This window comes from Doryrhamphus excisus, linkage group LG3 (genome assembly GCF_037039965.1).
Source record: "Doryrhamphus excisus strain RoL-2023G ecotype Guam linkage group LG3, RoL_Dexc_Guam_v1.1, whole genome shotgun sequence".
Taxonomy (NCBI): domain Eukaryota; kingdom Metazoa; phylum Chordata; class Actinopteri; order Syngnathiformes; family Syngnathidae; genus Doryrhamphus; species Doryrhamphus excisus.
Genome location: NC_136359.1, coordinates 4,278,448 through 4,298,666, shown reverse-complemented (window position 1 = coordinate 4,298,666; position 20,219 = coordinate 4,278,448). Strand labels below are relative to the sequence as shown.

Here is a 20,219-nt window from a genome sequence, read left to right as displayed (position 1 = left end):
AGATCTGGGTTCAATTCCACTGCAATCTCTGTGTGGAGTTTGCATGTTCTCCCCGTGCATGCGTTTTGGGTTTTCTCCGGGTACTCCGGTTTCCTCCCACATTCCAAAAACATGCTAGGTTAATTAGCGACTCCAAATTGTCCATAGGTATGAGTGTGAGTGTGAATGATTGTTTGTCTATATGTGCCCTGGGGAAAAAACAGCAGTAATAAAGTAAGAATATTAAGAAAAAAAAATATTTTATGAGAATGTAATATAAGAAAAAATGTCAGTTGAAATTAAAGAATGAGAATATTTAATTTAAGTTATAAATACTGAACAACATAATGGGAAACTTATGGGAAAACTTATAGGAATAGTCATAATTACAACAACATTGCACTCCAAATAAAGTTTCAATTTTCCAAAAATTGAAAAGAAACACAAAGAAATCTAAATACCTCCCCAAAAATCTGTAATTTTACAAAATAGTCAAACTATTAAGAGAAAACTGATTGCAATTTCTTTTAACAAATATGAGGTAAAATGCCATATTGAATTTAAAAAAATATTTCATAAGAATAAAAAAAATGACAAAGTTGGCAATACCTTATATCAGGGATGTCCAAAGTGTGCGGCCCACAGCTGTTTTTCTATTGGCCTGTGGCTAACTAGTTGGGGGAAAAAAAAAAAAAATCAGCAGCAATAAAGTAAGAATATTAAGAGAAAAAAAATATTTTACGAGAACAGAAAAATGTCAGTTTAAATTAAAGAATGAGAATATTTAATTTAAGTGATAAATACTGAACTACACAATGGGAATAGTCATAACTACAACAACATTTCACTCCAAATAAAGTTTCAATTTTCAATTTTTACAAAATAGTCAAACTACTAAAGAGAAAACTGATTGCATTTTTTTAACAAATATGAGGGAAAATGTCATATTGAATTAAAAAAATATGAAAAGACATTACAAGAAAGAAAACAAAGTTATAATATGGGAATAAAATCATAATATGAAAAGAAAAAGTTACTAAGATGATTTTAATAATATGTAATTATTTGTGTTGACCTTAATTTGATTCCATGATACCAGGATAGCATGAAAACGGTAAGCTAATGTTGCTAATCAGTGCAAACATTAAAATGAATGTAGCTTACGTTAGTACTTCCAAACTTGGTCAAAAGTTGTCCCGTTATGTGAGCAAGAGCCCCGTGAATTTACTCGCGTAAAATAAATACTCCTTAGAGCCACACTGACCGCGAATATGTTAGCCCAAGTTAGCCACATCTTGTTAGCCACATCTCGCTAACCGGGACGCTGACCGTTTTGATTGACACTTAATTGAGCCAGTAAACAACCGTTTCGAATAGCCAATGAACGTCAATGATGTTTTGATTGACACCTCATCGACCAAATAGACAACTGTGTAGAACAGCCAATGAACGTGAATGAACGTCCCCTTTTATAATGTCACTAGCTTGTGACAATTACGAAAATATTGCACAAAAACAAACATTTTTACACAAATAAATGCATTCGGAACATTTCTGTTGAAAAGTTGTTTATTTTAATACAATTGAGACATGCAGACGTACGGAAAAACAGTAAATTGGCCACACATACTGCACACACATAACAGCCAAACAAACACTTTACACTTGCATCGCTAACAAGACGTGTTATTTGAGACGTGATCGCAACCATAGCTGGTGATGACATCTTTTGAGTGTTGTGATCACGTGATCTTGATTGACCACAGGAAGTTGCACTGATCAAATGATCTTGACCACAGGGAAATACCTGTGAGCCGTGAAGTCAAACTCGGGAAGTATCTGGAAGTACACACGTATAATTCAGTTGCTGTTACAATGAAAAACAGACTGTACAAAAAGCAAAATTGCCCAAATTGTATGTGTGTTTAAAAAAAAACAACAACAAATAAATACCCTTGTCTCTTTCTTGTGTCCTCCAGCCAGGAGCTTCATCACAACAATGTTAGGTTTGGCCACTTTCAGTATACGATTCACCTGCAAACAAAACTACACTTTTACCATGCTGGATTTTTATTATTTATTATTTATTTTATCTTATTATATTAGTATTTTATTATTTGTATTGTATTTATTATTACAATATATATATATATAAATTAATAATATATTGTAATATATATAATATAAGAATAATAAATAATAATATATTATTTATATATAATATATATAAAAAGGAAAAAATAATCATAGAAGCAATGAAAGTAAATAGAAAAGTAAAAACTCCATGTTATGAAAATAATAAAATACATAATAAATAATATATATGTATAATATATATCTATGTATATATAATATATATAATATATATAACATAAATAAATATAATTATTATTAATTAATCATATATATATATTATATGTATTTTATTATTTTCATAACAAATGGAGTAACAAATTTTACTTTTCTATGTACTTTCATTGCTTCTGATTATTTTATTTGTTATGAAAATAAAATACACATAATAAATAATATATATATATTATTAATCATATATTATATATATATTATTTATATATATTATTATATGTATTTATTATTTTCATAATAAAATCTGAAAATAATAAAAACATATGATGTACAATAATATACATATAATAAATTATTATATATTATTTATCATATATATAATAAATTATTATTATATGTATATTATTGTATATTATATGTGTTTTTATTATTTTCAGATTATATGATATTATAATATATTCTATATTATATATAGAATATATATATTATTTATCATATATATTATTATATGTATTTCATTATTTTCATAACAAAATGAGTTTTTACTTTTCTATTTACTTTCATTGCGTCTATGATTATTTGTTCCCTTTTTATCAAATTTCAAGAGCAACCTTTGACTTTTGCCACCAACTTACTTATTCCATGCCTGGTGAATGTATGTCTAGACTTTATTGTATTTACCTCGGGGTCGGGGCTGGGAACGTTTTCCAGGATGAGTTTGGCCTGCTGGAAGTGTTTGCTGGCTGCCAGGTAAAGGTCAGCCGAGCCCGGTGGAGGATTGTACTTCTTCAGGTCGGACATTTCCTGAAGAGGAACAAAGAAGTCAGCCTTGGACCACATCTTTTTCATCATAAAGGTTTCAGCGTCCAACTACCTTGAACTGCACGTAGTGCACGGGAGGGGGCGTGACCACGCTGCTGAAGGGGGCGAAGCGGTGCTCGTAGCGGACCTGCTCGCTGTCCAGCTCAAACTGAGGCTTGCGAACCTTGCCGTCCATGTCCAGCGCCACCATGGTCTTACAAAAGACAGGTTATTTATTGACTACATCCAAAATGGCGGAGAAAGGCGTGTGCTATCCTACCTTGTACATGCCAGCACACATGTTCTGGTAGGCTTGGCTCATAGTGATCTCTTTGCTGAGGGGGCGAACTGCACAGAAGAGGCGACTAAGAATCCTAATCATGGACTTAGTCACGAGTAAGTTTACTTAAGACTTAAGCTTTCTACCTTTCTTCTTCTTCTTGGTCTTCTTACTGCTGCGTACTTTCAGCTGCTCCTCCAAGATCCTTTCCTCGGCCATCTGAGAAGCGTCTGCTCTGCTCAGTGTGGACATCAACCACGCGTAGAGGAACTCTGACAGATACCTGCACACAAACTCACTCACTATAAAACCCACGGACCGTGCGGGTACAGTAGGTGTCCCGTGTCGCACCAGTAGATGTAGTAGTACTCGTGCATGCTGTACAGCTCCAGCTCAAAGCCGCTCAGCAGGTACTGGATCATGATCCTGAGGTTGTGGTACAGGATCCATGTGCCCAGACAGGCCAGATGTTGCCGCTGAGGTTCCAGCTTCATCAGCAAGCTGTGCAGCGCCGCGTCCACTTTCTCCGCCTTGATGCAGTAGACACGTAAAGATTGGATTAGAGTCAAGGCCAAAGTGGAAAAATATGATGATAAACATAGAGCAGCCATTTAGATTATTCATTCATTTTCTGCCGCTTATCCTCACAAGGGTCGCAGGGTTATGCTAGTTACGTGTTATGTTCAGTGTATCAGGTAGTTGATTTATGTAATGTCTTGCTGTGGATGTATTGCTTTTGTTTTGTTGCACTGTGAGCAAGTATGTTCTGTTTACTTTAGGCCAAGAATACCTAATGCTTATTCATTCATTCATTCATTTTTCTACTGCTTCTATCCTCACGAGGGAGCCTATCTCAGCTGTCTTCGGGCGTGAGGCGGGGTACACCCTGGACTGGTGGCCAGCCAATCACAGGGCACATATAGACAAACAACCATTCACACTCACATTCATACCTATGGACAATTTGGAGTCGCTAATTAACCTAGCATGTTTTTTGGAATGTGGGAGGAAACCGGAGAACCCGGAGAAAACATGCAAACTCCACACAGACATCCCCGGGCGGAGATTCCAACCCAAGTCTACCCGATCTCCTAATTTTGTGACCAACATGCTAACCACTTGTCCACCGTGCGGCAGCCTCTAATTTTCATTAATTAATTTTCTACTGCTTTTCCACGGGGGTGCTGGAGCCTATCCCAGCTGTCTTCGGGGTGGGGTAAACCCTGGACTGGTGGCCAGCCAATCACAGGGCACATATAGACAAACAACCATTCACACTCACATTCATACCTATGGACAATTTGGAGTCGCTAATTAACCTAGCATGTTTTTGGAATGTGGGAGGAAACCGGAGTACCCGGAGAAAACCCAGGCATGCATTGGGAGAACATGCAAGGGTGGAATTGAACTTGGGTCTCCGAGCTGTGAGGCCTGCGCGCTCACCACTCCTCCACCGTGCAGCCACATTTAAATTATTTGTATTAATAATTCATTCATTCATTCATTTTCTACCGGTTTTTCCTCATAAGAGTTGTGGGGGGTGCTGGAGCCTATCCCAGCTGTCTTGGGGCGAGAGGCGGGGTACACCCTGGACTGGTGGCCAGCCAATCACAGGGCACATATAGACAAACAACCATTCACACTCACATTCATACCTATGGACAATTTGGAGTCGCCTATTAACCTAGCATGTTTTTGGAATGTGGGAGGAAACCGGAGTACCGGAATTGAACTCGGGTCTCCTAGCTGTGAGGCCTGCGCGGTAACCACTTGCCCGCTGTGTAGCCTCATTTAGATTATTTTTATTAATAATAACTTATTTATATGTAAATTCTTGCCATTTTGCTAGCGGCTAGAGATGCTACGAGAGTAAACAAAAATAAATCTTGTAATATTATAAGCTTTTTTTTAATTCTCAAAATTTTGATTTCATTTGAAAAATCTCATACTGTTAATTTTTTTTTTTCCAATGTGGCTCTCATACGCCATCGCAGAAAAAAATAGTGTTGGGCGCTCCGCTGTATTGCGTAATATCTTGCCGTGCATCCGTGCGTGCAGGAGTTACATCACCTCATCCTGAAGCGTAGCAAACTCCTCGAGAATGTGGCCCAGCTTATCTCTCTGCCGCGCTCGGTTGTGTCCGTGGATCTGGATGAGGCTGCAGAAGGGCTGGAGCGGATAGCACGATAATGAGAAGGTCGCTTTGGTGTGTAAATGGGGAGTTCATAACGTGCTGAGTCGTACCCTTGAACAGTGCGTGACAAAGGAGTCCACGTAGTCCTTGGCTTGGTGGTTGTTGAACAGACAACACCTGAACACACGGGCGCCATTACACTCAAGATGTTTATATTTAGATTAGTTTTAAAAACAACTCAAAGTGTAACGAGACTTACTTGTAGGAAAGGACGGGCGGACTGACAAAGTATCTGAGAGCGTCTTTGATCATGTCCTGCATCAAATGTGTCCCAAAGACTTTCTTATTGTCTATCAAGAAGGTGGTCTGGATGGAGGCCAGCGAGAGCTTCAGTCGTCAATATTATATTATTGCAGGTAGAGTGTTTTTTGGGGGGGGCTCACCTGAAGTAAAGATCTGGACAGCACACATGGAGACTGCTCGCTGAATTCACAGAAGAAGTCCTGTTGAAGTCCAGATCCAGTATATAAGTAAGAACACTTAGATAAGTAAGCCAATAACTAAAAATAATAACTCCATCGGCCATGACAATACAGATACCAAAATGCCGTGCAGGTTGGTGGTGTTGATGACATCACAGACGGTCTTGATGCGTTCAATGAGCCTGGCGAAGTACGCCACCATGTCCTCCCTCTTGATGATCTTGGCGTAACGAGGAAAGGTGGGTGGCAGCAGTCGCTGGTTGACCAGGGGCTCAAAGCCCATCATGATGGGATGATCTGTCATAGGATGTTATCCTGTTAGACCATCACTGTATCAAAGCAAATTGAATCAACTTTATTTGTAGAGCACTTTTCAATACAAAGTGCTTTACAGAATTAAAAACATTCATTCATTTTCTACTGCTTATCCTCATGAGGGTCGCGGGGGGTGCTGGAGCCTATCCCAGCTGTCTTCGGGCGAGAGGCCTGGTACACCCTGGACTGGTGGCCAGCCAATCACAGGGCACATATAGACAAACAACCATTCACACTCACATTCATACCTATGGACAATTTGGAGTCGCTAATTAACCTAGCATGTTTTTGGAATGTGGGAGGAAACCGGAGTACCCGGAGAAAACCCACGCATGCACGGGGAGAACATGCAAACTCCACACAGAGATGGCCGAGGGTGGAATTGAACCCTGGTCTGCTAGCTGTGAGGTCTGCGCGCTAACCACTCGACCGCCGTGCCGCCAACTTAAAAACAATTATTCATTCATTCATTCATTTTCTACTGCTTTTCCTCACAAGGGTCGCTGGAGCCTATCCCAGCTGCCTTCGGGCGAGAGGCGGGGTACACCCTGAACTGGTCGCCAGCCAATCACAGGGCACATATAGACAAACAACCATTCACACTCATATTCATACCTATGGACAATTTGGAGTCGCTAATTAACCTAGCATGTTTTTGGAATGTGGGAGGAAACCGGAATACCCGGGGAAAACCCACGCATGCACGGGGAGAACATGCAAACTCCACACAGAGATGGCCTAGGGTGGAATTGAACCCTGGTCTCTCTGTGCCGCCAATTTAAAAACAATTATTCATTCATTCATTCATTCATTCATTTTCTACCGCTTTTCCTCACAAGGGTCGCTGGAGCCTATCCCAGCTGCCTTCGGGCGAGACGCGGGGTACACCCTGGACTGGTGGCCAACCAATCACAGGGCACATATAGACAAACAACCATTCACACTCACATTCATACCTATGGACAATTTGGAGTCGCCAATTAACCTAGCATGTTTTTGGAATGTGGGAGGAAACCGGAGTACCTGGAGAAAACCCACGCATGAACATGAACAAACTCCACACAGAGGGTGGAATTGAACCCTGTTCTCCGAGCTGTGAGGTCTGCGCGCTAACCACTGGACCGCCGTGCCTCCAACTTAAAAACAATTAACCACAATTAAAAAGAAAACAATTAAAAAAAAAAAAAAAGGCACTCCAGCACCCGGGCCCCCCGACTCCGACAGATGGGCGGACCCCCACATCAAAGGGAGGAACCGGGTCGAAGGGACCCAAAGACAGCACCCCCATCAGTGGACAGTCCCCAGTGTGGAGGACCACCTCTGAGGAAACACTGGAATTAAAAGCTAAACACTAAAAGCATAAAATAGTAATTTTTTTTTTTTTTTTAGATTAAAATATTAGTTAAAGCCTGATTAAAAAGTTGTGTCTTTAATCTTCTTTTAATAATAAAAAGGCTCTCCGGCAGGCTGTTCCACAGGTGGGGGCCATAGTGGCTAAATGCTGCCTCACTGTGGGTTTTTGTTCTGGCCGTTAAGACATTTAAAAACCAGTAAGAGAATCTTAAAAATCGATTCTGAAGCAAACTGGGAACCAATGTAGCGACTTTAAAACCGGTGTACGTCTTATGCATTGTGCGTTGGGCTCGTTTGTTTGGCGACCTCCTTTGGTGGTGTCGTTCTGTGATTGGATGCCATGCTGGACGCTTGAATGGATGGCTGATAGAAGGTCAGCCGCCTGAGCAACGAGCTTCTGGGCCTCGGCCACGGAGCTGGTCTACAACACAACACAATCGGGTTAACTTGGATGTCCGTGCACCTTCGTGTAGCTTCAATACGAGTACGTTATTAGGTTACCTCTTTCTTTGTGAAGGCGATGAGCGTAGTCAGGAGAAGGCGTGTGAACTTGATACGATTAAAGAGTGCCAAGTATTGCTGGTGCTGGGAAACAGAGACTAGTTAACTACCAACAAGTAGATTATTATTATTATTTTCATAGCATCAATGAAAACATTTGAATTCCATGGCTAAAACTACTGAAATTTGCAATTGTATTTATTTTTATTAGAATACACATTTATAATCGTAATATGTATTTTTTTTTTTAAATAAAAAGCAAACACAAATTAATAGGACCACATTGAAAAAGAAAATCTTGGTGATTTTGAGAATAAGTCTAAAATTTATGAGGAAAAAGTGGTAATATTTTGGCCATACGTGTCAGAGGGTCTTAATCTACAAGATTAATCTAATAGATTTACGAGTTTAATCTAGAACCTTTATAAATTTATTCTCAAAATTTCAGATTAATTTAACATTCCGTCATAACAGACGTTGTCTGGGACAGCAATAAAAACAGGGTCAAAGTTAATTTGATGACTTTTTTTATATTAAATTTATGACTTTTTTTCGTAATATTAAAATTTTTCTTATAAATTTACAACTTTTATTCTCTAAATCTCAAGATTATTTTAATATACCACATTTTTTTACTGTCATAAATATATAGGTTTATTCCGATCAATTTTATTCTCTTAATATTGCGATTTTCTTCCCGTGAAAAAAAACAAGAGTGAAATGAATAAAATAAAAAATTAAAATAAAAAATACAATAAAAATAATGAAGCAATTTTAGTAAATTTTTTCTCCTAATATTACAAATTTCTCGTTATTCAGGAAATTTTATATTATTTTAAAAATACTCCGTCGTTACAGGCATTGCTTTGTACAGCTATGAAAACAGGCTCAAAAGGTAATATTACCAAATTTTTTCCTCATAAATATAACATTTTTACTGTCATAAATATATAGGTTTATTCCGATCAATTTTATTCTCTTAATATTGCGATTTTCTTCCCGTAAAAAAAAACAAAAGTGAAATGAATAAAATAAAAAATAAAAATAAAAAATACAATAAAAATAAAAGGGACAGCAATGAAAACAGGGTCAAAGTTAATGTGATGACTTAAAAAAAAAATAAATTTATGACTTTTTTTCATAATATTAAAATGTTTCTCATAAATTTACAACTTTTATTCTCTAAATCTCAAGATTATTTTAATATTCCGTCGTAACAGGGATTGCCGGGGACAGCAATGAAGCAATTTTAGTAAATTTTTTCTCCTAATATTACAAATTTCTCTCATAACTTTACGTTATTCAGGAAATCTTATATTATTTTAATAATACTCCGTCGTTACAGGCATTGCTTTGTACAGCTATGAAAACAGACTCAAAAGGTAATATTACCACATTTTTTTCCTCATAAATCAAAAATTTTTACTGTCATAAATATATAGGATTATTCCGGTCAATTTTATTCTCTTAATATTGCGATTTTCTTGAAAAAAAAAAGCAAGAGTGAAATGAATAAAATAAATAAATAAAAAAACATAATAAAACAAATAAAAATAAAAGCAATAAAAATAAAAAATAATAAAAATAAAAATACAATAAAAATAAAAATACAATAAAAATAAAAATAAAAAATAATAAAAATAAAAAAGTAAATAATCATAATCATAATAATAATAATAATAATCATCATCATCATAATAAATAAAATGCAGGGCAATGAGCAATGTGACTAAGTCGCTATGTTGATGCGCCTGCTATCTAGGTAGAATGTATTCCAGTTGTGAACCTTCGTAGCATGAAATTTCCCGACTGACCTCTCGCTCCACCTCTGGGTCTCGCTGTTCTCCCTGACGACTGCGTGTACTCTGAAAAAAAAAAAAAAGGAAAAACAAATCTATGACATCTACATAAATGACGCAAAATGAAGTCAAATTAAATTACCTTTACTTTTCTCTGCAACTCATCCTCCACATCTTTCAGCATACCTGAAATAGCGAGAAATGGGGACGTCGGTGATGGACACAACAGAGCGGAGGACGATAAAGTTATTATACCTGTCACCCTCAGGTCTGTGACATTGTTGGCCATCCTAAATCCGTAGGTCATGGCTTGAAAGTCCTCCTACATGACACACAAAAAAAAATAATAATCAGGAAGCACAGATTAGTCCAAAGAATCACAGACTGACAGACTCAAGCCCACCTCCTCAAACACAGCAGCCTTGTTGACTTTTTCACGGGCGATGTCACAAATCTTCAGTATCCCCAAGGCGAAGGCTTTGAGGGCGGGCTCCTCGATCAGGTCGGGGTTATGTACGTACAGGCAGGTGAACACCGTCTGTGCCAGGGAGTGGCCCTCCAGCCATGTGATCTACGCACACACACAAAAGCCATATGACATTACAATATGCATTTCATTGTGACAGAGAGGACACACGCTTCAGTGTGAAACTCACCAAACAGCAGAAACATGTGTCGATAATCCCGATGAGTTCAGGAAGACTAAGATCTCTCACTTTGATGGCGTGTTCCTGCAAGGAACAGTAGTCATTAAAATATATTGTCAGGTGTGTTAATTAATTATTTTTCCTTAATTTGATCACGTTCCTATTGAGCAAGCCTGAACATAAGCCCCGCCCCACTCTGAACTGGTCGCCTAGCCAATCACTTGTTAGCTCCGATGAACGAATAAGGCATGAGGCGTTTTTTTTTCCTTCCAATTTCAACAGCAGCGACAGTCCAACCATCATCTGCAGTAATTCTACACTTGATCAAAGTTACTTAAGATTTGTCAGATCAAAACACGAAATGTGATCTTAGCGTCCCCTGCACTACTTCCTTAAGTTTAAAGGAGTCTGGAATTTATTATTTTTTTTTTGTATTTCAAAGTGTGTTTTCTTTTATAATTGATTATTTACGACATTGTCCATTAATTACATAAATTGCAAAATAAGTGCACAGAAGCTGTTTGATTAGCTGAGCATTTCATGGTGCTGCATAGACTCTATGGACGCACATTAACTTGTCTTAGTATTCCAAAAAAAAAAAAAAGTATTCCTGTACCTTGATAGCTTGTTCAAAGTTGAGCACTTTCCTGTTGACTTGGTTCCCGATCATGAAAACACGATCGCTGCGTAAGACCTCAAAATGTGATCTTAGCGTCCCCTGCACTACTTCCTGAATCTGCCCTCGAAGCATTGTTGTACTTTCAGCCATAAATTAGCCACATTATTGTTTAAAGGAGTCTGGAATTTATGATTTTTTTTTTATTTTTCGAATTGTGTTTTCTTTTATAATTGATTATTTACGACATTGACCATTAATTACATAAATTGCAAAATAAGTGCACAGAAGCTGTTTGATTAGCTGAGCATTTCATGGTGCTGCATAGACTCTATGGACGCACATTAACTTGTCTTAGTATTCCAAAAAAAAAAAAAAAAAAGTATTCCTGTACCTTGATAGCTTGTTCAAAGTTGAGCACTTTCCTGTTGACTTGGTTCCCGATCATTCCCGCGTCCATCTTCGGGTCCATCATCTCGATGGCCGACATGGCCTCAAACAAGCCGAATCTACAAGTGCAACAAGGTATTGTGTTACTAATGCATGTGCACGTCTGTGATATGAAGTCATCTGCACACTCACAGCTTGTCATGAAGCAACTCCCCGAGGTTCAATTCTGGTGTGAATAAACAAGGTTTCAGACATGCTTGCACATACAAGCTACGTGTCATGACTGTTGTATACGCCGTACCTTTGCAAGAACTCTTGAAATCATGTGTGATATCCACCCAGTTGGCGTTGTTCTTCATCTTCTCCGGCATGCCCAGACCCCAGCCGGCATCATCCTCCTCTACTGATGATTTCATCACCATGATGACTAATGAAAATGGACACAAAAACAACCAAATCTCATATCACACAAGTTTACTAACTAGATGTGACTTTGGCATCAACTGGAAAGGCGGTTGATGATGCATAGCAACAATGAATAAGTCAATTTATTTTCAGTAATAGCCGCAAATGGTGTAAACTGCACACTTGAGTGCACTTACAACTGTAGGGATTTTAAGGCTTACCGCTTTGATGGTTCCTGACTGCAAAAGGGAGAAAGTGATGTTAGCCTACTTCTGTGTGACTAAGCCATGTCTCAGTGAATTAAGATAACAATTACTGTAGCTACTGTACAATGTCTGGTATTCGCTGTAGCATTTTTTGCTGACGTGCTAACTGAAGTGCATAGAAACATAACGATGCTACAGTACACGTTTTTTAATCTACTGTTGGATTCCCTCTACAAACTCATTAAACAGTGACAGACAAAAACAACACGGTCACGCTGTAAGAGAAAGCGAACGTTACACACAAATTACTTCGTGTTAGTTATCGAATTAAGGCTATTAGCAATCCTCATTCATAATTCAAGCTTCTAATATAAGACTATACGAAGCTAGCTAAAATGAATGCTACATTAGCTCACACTGTCTTAAAATAACATGTATAGTTAATGTTTAAACGAACATTTCCCATGACGCTAACTATAAAAGTCTCACAAAAGCACTATAATCGTAGGAAAAGGACAAAAAACAGAAGCGTACCTTATTGTTTTATATTAGCCATGTACTGTTAGCATAGGAGAAATGATTTAACTGCATAATTCCGGTCGCGTGAATATGACGTCTCACAGACAACCAGGAAATAACTGGGGACTGTAGTTTTTTTTTTTTTGTATTGTGTAAGGAAAACCAGTGGAGACGTTGGTAGCGCAGCATTCATCCCTTGTACTTAAATGTATTTAATTGTATTTAGTGACGACCATGGCGCACGGGTTTTATCAAAGGCTTTTGTGCCCTTAAATCCGCCGTGAAAGTCATACTCTCGCGTGATTCCCTGCCTTGACAGCGCCTCTCTCACCCTCTCTCTCTCTTGGACAGTTGGGGCTGCCCCTCATCACAACATCAACCAGGGCGTTACTTGCAAGCCAGACGACGCTGGATAAATACACCCTTTAGGAGGCCACTGATATCTCAAAGAGGGCAGCCGTTCCTTCCAACGCGGGTTAGTAAAGTTTATCGTCTTGTGACGTCGGCCGTGCTCACCGCTTTGCCTTAACGCGACGGGGGTTTGCCTTAAATCGGCTTTATTGTTAGCGTAGTCCGCTCGGTTGGCGCGCCGTTGAATGTCTCGTCCAGCAGGTGCAGCAGTGGCTCCGGCCCGCTAACCGAGAACAACATTAGCCTCACCGTTTGATAGCCTCGTTAAACAACTCATTCACATTTATCTGCGTGTTATTCCACTCTCCTTCCCAATGATCGGTGTGTGAAATGAGTCCTAAAAGGGAGGGAAGATGCATGCATATGCATGTATTCATACATATATACATACATACATACATGCATGCATGCAGGCAGTCTACCATCTGTCAGTCTGCAATGGCCGGCTCAGGATAACAAACATCCAGTAGCAAACATTAAACGTTCTTTAGTGTCTGATTGGCTGCTTCCATTGGGCTGCAGGGTGTCAAGGTTGTTGCAGACAGTCTTACTAGACTGCATTATTTGCTCCTGTATTGACTGACCAATGTACTATGTAAAGCAGTGGTCTCAAACATGCGGCCCGCGGGCCAAAGGTGGCCCGCAGGACACTAGTTTGAGGCCCCCGCCTTGATATGAAAGTTTAATGTTAGTGCGGCCCGCGCAAGTTTGATATGGATGCTGTATGGTATCATGTACCCAGAAAAAAAGTTATTACGTTTGATTAATGTTCATGTTAAAGGTTAAATAACTGTTAATAGTTATCCTCCCTATCCGTGTGGAAGTGGTAATTTTTTTGGCTATTTAAGTTTAAAGGAAATAACTTGAAGGCTACCGTTTAGGTCGCTAGCTCTCTAGTTTGCGAGTTAGCATGTGTCTCAAGACGCTGCAGTTGCGCAATATGTTGTAAATAAAAAGAGTATAAATGTGACTATAGTCGTGTTTTGTCATGTCTACAGGGCTCTAATAATGCTTTGTTCATTTTAATCTGAAAAAAATAATTTGTCTACCCACCAACTATATGTGGTTTCTTAAGTTTTTATTATTATTATATTTATTTATTACTGATTGATTTTCTTTATTCTTGATTTGTTTATTTATTTTTCATCTTATTTTGTGTAGAAAAATTAAGATATTTGAGAACAGTGGAATGTTTTATCAGAGCTTTTATTGTGGAAAAAAATCAGAACCAAAGCACTGAAAAAGTTTGTATATTTTTCTGTTTTTAATAAATGCGTTTTTTTGTTGAAAACATTTATCGTATGTATGCAGACACAGATTCATTTTGTGTTTCTTGTTCCTGCAGACATGAAACGTTGATGAAAATGAACAAACCTAAAATGGCCTCAGAGAAGGGGTGAGTTGATGATTTCTTTTAAAAGTCAACACAACTTGCATGCCTTGCTTGTATAATAATTGTACAGTTCGTCCTCTGTGACAACTCGCTCCTTCGTGGTGCAATTTTTCCATTTTAAAGTCCATGTACGGTGAGCACCGGTGCGGCGTTTCACCACAACACTCAACTTATTTGTCCTTAAGTCATTTCCTGTGCCGCTTATACTCACTCGGGTCGCGGGGGGGTATGCTGGAGCCTATCCCGAGGGTGCACCCTGGACTGGTCGCTAGGTCTTGATTCATTTTCTCAATACTTTATACTGAATCCTAAAATTGTCACTTTAAGAGAGAGTTGCTGGAGCCTATCCCAGCTGTCTTCGGGCGAGAGGCGGGGTACACCCTGGACTGGTTGCCAGGTCCTTATTCATTTTCTCTGTTTTAAAACAATAATATTAGGAGACCGAAATCATAAAATCCTAATACTATAAACTCTTAGCAGAAGAACTTCTTAATATTATGCGGGAAAAAAAATCAATAATAATAAAATATTATATAAATATGCAATATTAGGAAAAAAGATGTCACTTTAAGAGAATATTTTTGTAAAAAAAAATCCAATAATATAAACTCTTAGCAGAAGAACTTCTTAATATTATGCGGGAAAAAACATAGATAATAATAAAATATTACATAAATATGCAATATTAGGAAAAAAGATGTCACTTTAAGAGAATATTTTTGTAAAAAAAAAATCCAATAATATAAACTCTTAGCAGAAGAACTTCTTAATATTATGCGGGAAAAAAAATCGATAGTAATAAAATATTATATAAATATGCAATATTAGGAAAAAAATGTCACTTTAAGAGAATATTTTTGTAAAAAAAAAAAATCCAATAATATAAACTCTTAGCAGAATAACTTCTTAATATTATGCAGGGGAAAAAAATCAATGGATATACAGTAAAGTAGTAATATTACACAAGATAAAAAAAACAGGAATATTTTTGTAAAAAATAGTTAAAATTAAACTTGTAATATTATGAGCAATATCCTATAAATTTTCCAATAATACATTCAACATTAAAAAACAGTTACAATGTAGTAACGGGACAATTCTTTTTTTTTTTTTTTTGGAGCTGGAGCCTATCCCAGCTGTCTGGGACTGGTTGCCAGGTCCTTCTTCATTTTCTCTATTTTAAAACAATAATATTAGGAGACCGAAATCCTAAAATTCTAAAATTCCAATAATATAAACTCTTAGCAGAATAACTTAGCAGGGGGGGAAACAAATCGATAATAATAAAACATTATATTAATATGCAATATTAGGAAAAAATATGTCACTTTAAGAGAATATTTTTGTAAAAAAAAAGTTACCATTAAACTTTTTTAAATAATTAATAAATTTTTTTTAAAAAAGATTAATTAATTAATATTATGAGCAATATCCTATAAATTTTCCAAGAATACATTCAACGTTAAAAAACAGTTACGATGTAATAACGGGACAATTATTATTATTTAAAGTCACAATAAAAGTTGAGAAATAACCCCAACGTTTGACTAGTCTTCATATAATTACAAAAAAAAATACAAAAATTTGCAATATAATGAAAATAAAATGGACTTTTACAGCAGTACATTGGTAAAAAGAAAAACAAAGTGGCACATTATTATTAAAATCATAAGAAGAACTTCTTAATATTCTTAATATTATGCGGGGAAAAAATTTATTAATAATAAAATATTATATAAATATGCAATATTAGGGAAAAATATGTCACTTTAAGAGGATATTGTTGTAAAAAAAAATATTACAATTAAACTTGTAATATTATGAGCAATATCCTATAAATTTTCCAAGAATACATTCAATGTTAAAAAACAGTTACAATGTAATAACGGGACAATTATTATTATTATTTTTTAAAGTCACAATAAAAGTTGAGAAATAACCTCAACGTTTGACTAGAATATAGTCTTCATGTAATTAAAAAAAAAAACGTACATTTATAAGATGGACTTTTACAGCAGTATATTGGTAAAAAGTGGCACATTATTATTAAAATCATAAGAAGAACTTCTTAATATTCTTAATATTATGCGGGGAAAAAATCGATTAATAATAAAATATTATATAAATATGCAATATTAGGAAAAAATATGTCACTTTAAGAGGATATTTTTATAAAAAAAAAGTTACAATTAAACTTGTAATATTATGAGCAATATCCTATAAATTTTCCAATAATACATTCAACGTTGTATGTAATAACGGGACAATTATTGTTATTTTTTCACAAAAAAATCACAATAAAAGTTGAGAAATAATCTCAATGTTTGACTAGAATATAGTCTTTATGTAATTCCCAAAAAAAAATACTTACATTTGCAATATAATGAAAATAAGATAATTGGTAAAAAGAAAAACAAAGTGGCACATTATTATTAAAATCATAAGAAGAAAAAATAATAATTTATAGGAAAATATTTTTCAAATAATTATTATTGTATGAAAAGTCTAATAAGATTTAAAAAAATAAACAATTTTCAGAAAAAATAATTATTGTGATTATATTACATGAATAAAGTTGTAATAGCCATCCATTCATTGTATTCAAAAACACCCTTTTGTTATAATACTAGTACTTTATTCTTGGAATTCTACTTTTTACATTCTTTTCAGTTTGGGCCTGATGGAGTCCGGTTTCTAACATATGTAATGTTGTTTATTCAGGCTTGTATTAATCCTCTATGGATCCCCCTTTTTCTCTGTATTTTTTCCTTTCGGCTGTCCCCAGCGTGCACTCTCTGCTTTCTGTCTTTATAAGGGCATTGGGAGCATTGGGAGCTCCACAGGGTACAATCCACTGACTTTTCACTCTGTTTGACGTTGCTGTACCAACACATCACCTTTGACCTCAAGTTCGAGCACCGCTGGCTCACACCATTTATATTTAAAGCATGTGTTTTTGGGTCGTTGGGTCTATAAGCGTCTTTTGCGTCTCTTGCTATAAATCCTCCCCTCTTGAAAACGATAATTCAGGCTTTGTTGGCACGGCTGCTGATGTATTGTCTGCACGAAGTGACATTTTGGAGGCTGCGGATTTGGGAGTCGCTGTAAAAACAACTGGAAATCAAACTTCCCTGTCATAGAGCGCCGCAACCATGAAAGCATTATTGCTATGTAATGTACCACGTGCTTGTGAGGTTGTGGCATGATATTAACAACCGCTAGCAACAGTATCATAGCTACGTGAGCTTCGGATTAATCGATTAATTGAAGAAAATATATTATTTTTTTATTCTTTTTTTTTATTTATTATATATAGCAAATATATTTATTATTTAATATTAATTTAACAGAATGTTCAAAATGAGTTGCTCTCTCAGTTCAAATCTTATATTTCTGAATAAAGAAGCGGAAATTCAAAATGTGTTTTTTTAGTCATAGATTAATAGAAAACATAATTGACCAATTAGTTAGTTTATTAAAAAATATTAATAAAAATAAAATAATAATAATAAATAATAATAACTATATTAAATAAATATTAAATAAATTAAATGAAAAATAACATTCATAATAAATAATTAATATTTATAAAAAAATAATATTATAAAAAATAATATTCATAATAAATAATAATAACTATATTAAATAAATATTAAATAAATTATTTTTAGTCATAAATTAGTAGAAAACATAATTGACCGATTAGTTAGTTTATTTAAAAAATATTAATGAAAAATAAAATAATAATAATAATAATAAATAATAATTACTATATGAAATAAATATTAAATAAATCAAATAAAAAATAATATTCATAATAACTATATTAAATAAATATGAAATAAATTATTTTTTGTCATAGATTCATAGAAAACATAATTGACCGATTAGTTAGTTTATTAAAAAAATATTAATAAAAAATAAAATAATAATAACTATATTAAATAAATATTAAATAAATTAAATAAAAAATAATATTCATAATAAATAATAATAACTATATTAAATAAATATTAAATAAATTATTTTTAGCCATAGATTAATAGAAAACATAATTGACTGATTAGTTAGTTTATTAAAAAAAATATTAATAAAAAAATAAAATAATAATAATAAATAATAATTACGATATGAAATAAATATTAAATAAATCAAATAAAAATAATATTCATAATAACTAATAATAAATATATTAAATAAATATGAAATAAATTATTTGTAGTCATAGATTAATAGAAAACATAATTGACCGATTAGTTAGCTTATTAAAAAATATTTAAAAAAAAAATAATGTATAATAATAATAATAATAATAATAATAATAATAATAAATAACTATATGAAATAATTATTAAATGAATTAAATAAAAATAATAATAACTATATGAAATAAATAATAAATGAATTAAATAAAAAATAATATTCAGAATAAATAATGATAACTATATTAAATAAATATTAAAAAAATTAAATAACAAATAATATTCATAATAAATAATAACTATATTAAATAAATATTAAATGAATTAAATAAAAAATAAATATAAATATATTAAAATAATCATTAGCTACAGCCCTACTGTACTTGATTTTAACAGCGTCATCTTGCAACAAAATGATCAAATTTTCTTTTAAGATAAAAAAAGCTGAAGATAATAGTTAGACTTAGGAACTCATATTAGTGTTAAAACATTGTACAAAAGTTACCACTGGGGACCTTTAATGTAGTCGTTATTAGTCGAAATAAAACTGAATACTTTATTTTGACCTCTCAGTGTTCCCAGTACCTCCAAAGTGCAGATACTACTGGCCCAACTGGAGAAGATGACCGGCGACTCCATGGTGAGGGATCCCGAAACGAGCCGGCAGATCACGTCCAAGCTTCTTCATCTCATACAGACACAAGGTGAGCATCAACGCCATAACGTCGGTACACCCTGCGGACATTTAAGCAGGGCGTCGTGTGCACTCACGCAAACACAAATCCGAGCTTCTGGTTTCCCTTGAGCAAGCGGCAACACATGTGAGGCACTTAAAGATATGAATGGAGGTGTGGACGTGTTTACGTGTTGTAGCCATGCCGACCTGAAATAGCGGACACAGATACACACATAGTCACTGATAGTGATCGGAGGCTCTCACGGGGGATACAGACTCACACACACACACACACACACACACAGCCTGGAATAGTGGCTGAAAATAGTCAGCACCAGCTAAGTTGCTAAGCACTGACCTCTAGTGGTGTACACTGTGCATTACAACACAGCAGGGTTGCTCAAAAAATAAAAAAATAAGAAAGTTAAAGATTTGCGAGAATAAATAATAAATAAAAGAATAAAAATACAGCACTGACCTCTAGTGGTGTACACTCTGCATTACAACACAGCAGGGTTGCTCAAAAAATAAAAATTAAGAAAGTTAAAGAATTGCAAGAATAAATAATAATAAATAATAGAATAAAAATACATAAATACTAAAATAATAAAATAATAAAAATAAAAAGAATAAATAAAAATAAGCATTTTTTAAGGTGGAAAAAAGTTATATAAATATAAAGGTTTACTTAGAACGCTATCATAATATTATTATTATTATTTTTATATTATAACCCTGACTATATGATTTTTATATTAATATTAAGGGAAACACTTTTTTGTATTGTAATTTTGTAACCCCCC

General features: G+C 34.9%; 2 protein-coding genes across 6 annotated transcripts in view; one reads left to right on the top strand and one right to left on the bottom strand.

Annotated features, from left to right (window-relative positions):
* Positions 1-1,520: 1,520 nt before the first annotated feature.
* naa35 (N-alpha-acetyltransferase 35, NatC auxiliary subunit) lies at positions 1,521-12,910 on the bottom strand. Of its 2 annotated transcripts, XM_078789482.1 has the most exons (24): positions 12,750-12,818; positions 12,231-12,248; positions 11,906-12,031; positions 11,797-11,830; positions 11,609-11,723; positions 10,608-10,682; positions 10,355-10,522; positions 10,207-10,273; positions 10,094-10,137; positions 9,967-10,017; positions 8,153-8,236; positions 7,958-8,072; positions 6,102-6,280; positions 5,945-6,004; positions 5,761-5,867; positions 5,612-5,678; positions 5,438-5,536; positions 3,719-3,897; positions 3,514-3,650; positions 3,368-3,435; positions 3,161-3,301; positions 2,968-3,090; positions 1,933-2,013; positions 1,521-1,818 (listed from the first exon to the last, which is right to left on the bottom strand). In XM_078789482.1, the coding sequence occupies exons 3-24, from the start codon at positions 12,024-12,026 to the stop codon at positions 1,759-1,761; spliced, it is 2,175 nt and encodes a 724-aa protein (XP_078645608.1). In that variant the 5' UTR covers positions 12,027-12,031; positions 12,231-12,248; positions 12,750-12,818; the 3' UTR covers positions 1,521-1,758. The 2 variants fall into 2 exon arrangements, with proteins under 2 accessions (XP_078645608.1, XP_057928093.2); XM_058072110.2 differs by lacking the exon at positions 12,231-12,248 and having other exon boundaries at positions 12,750-12,910.
* Positions 12,887-20,219, top strand: part of agtpbp1 (ATP/GTP binding carboxypeptidase 1) — a 43,024-nt gene continuing 35,691 nt past the window's right edge. For 3 of the 4 annotated variants that reach the window (XM_058072107.2, XM_058072106.2, XM_078789480.1), the window contains exons 1-3: positions 12,888-13,209; positions 14,491-14,541; positions 19,314-19,444. In XM_058072107.2, the coding sequence (XP_057928090.2) occupies positions 14,504-14,541; positions 19,314-19,444 (169 nt within the window). In that variant the 5' untranslated portion in view covers positions 12,888-13,209; positions 14,491-14,503. Of the gene's footprint in view, positions 13,210-14,490; positions 14,542-19,313; positions 19,445-20,219 lie in introns of all 4 variants that reach the window. The other variant, XM_058072105.2, reaches the window with a different exon arrangement.

Bases quoted from the DNA above. Each gene is read 5' to 3' on its own strand.
- naa35 (XM_058072110.2), bottom strand. From the start codon at position 12,026: ATGGTGATGAAATCATCAGTAGAGGAGGATGATGCCGGCTGGGGTCTG. The intron at 5,868-5,944 runs GTGAGCCCCCCC...GCCTCCATCCAG, and splicing joins TGTCCAGATCTTTACTTCAG to ACCACCTTCTTGATAGACAA. The intron at 3,651-3,718 runs GTGCGACACGGG...GTTTGTGTGCAG, and splicing joins GAGTACTACTACATCTACTG to GTATCTGTCAGAGTTCCTCT.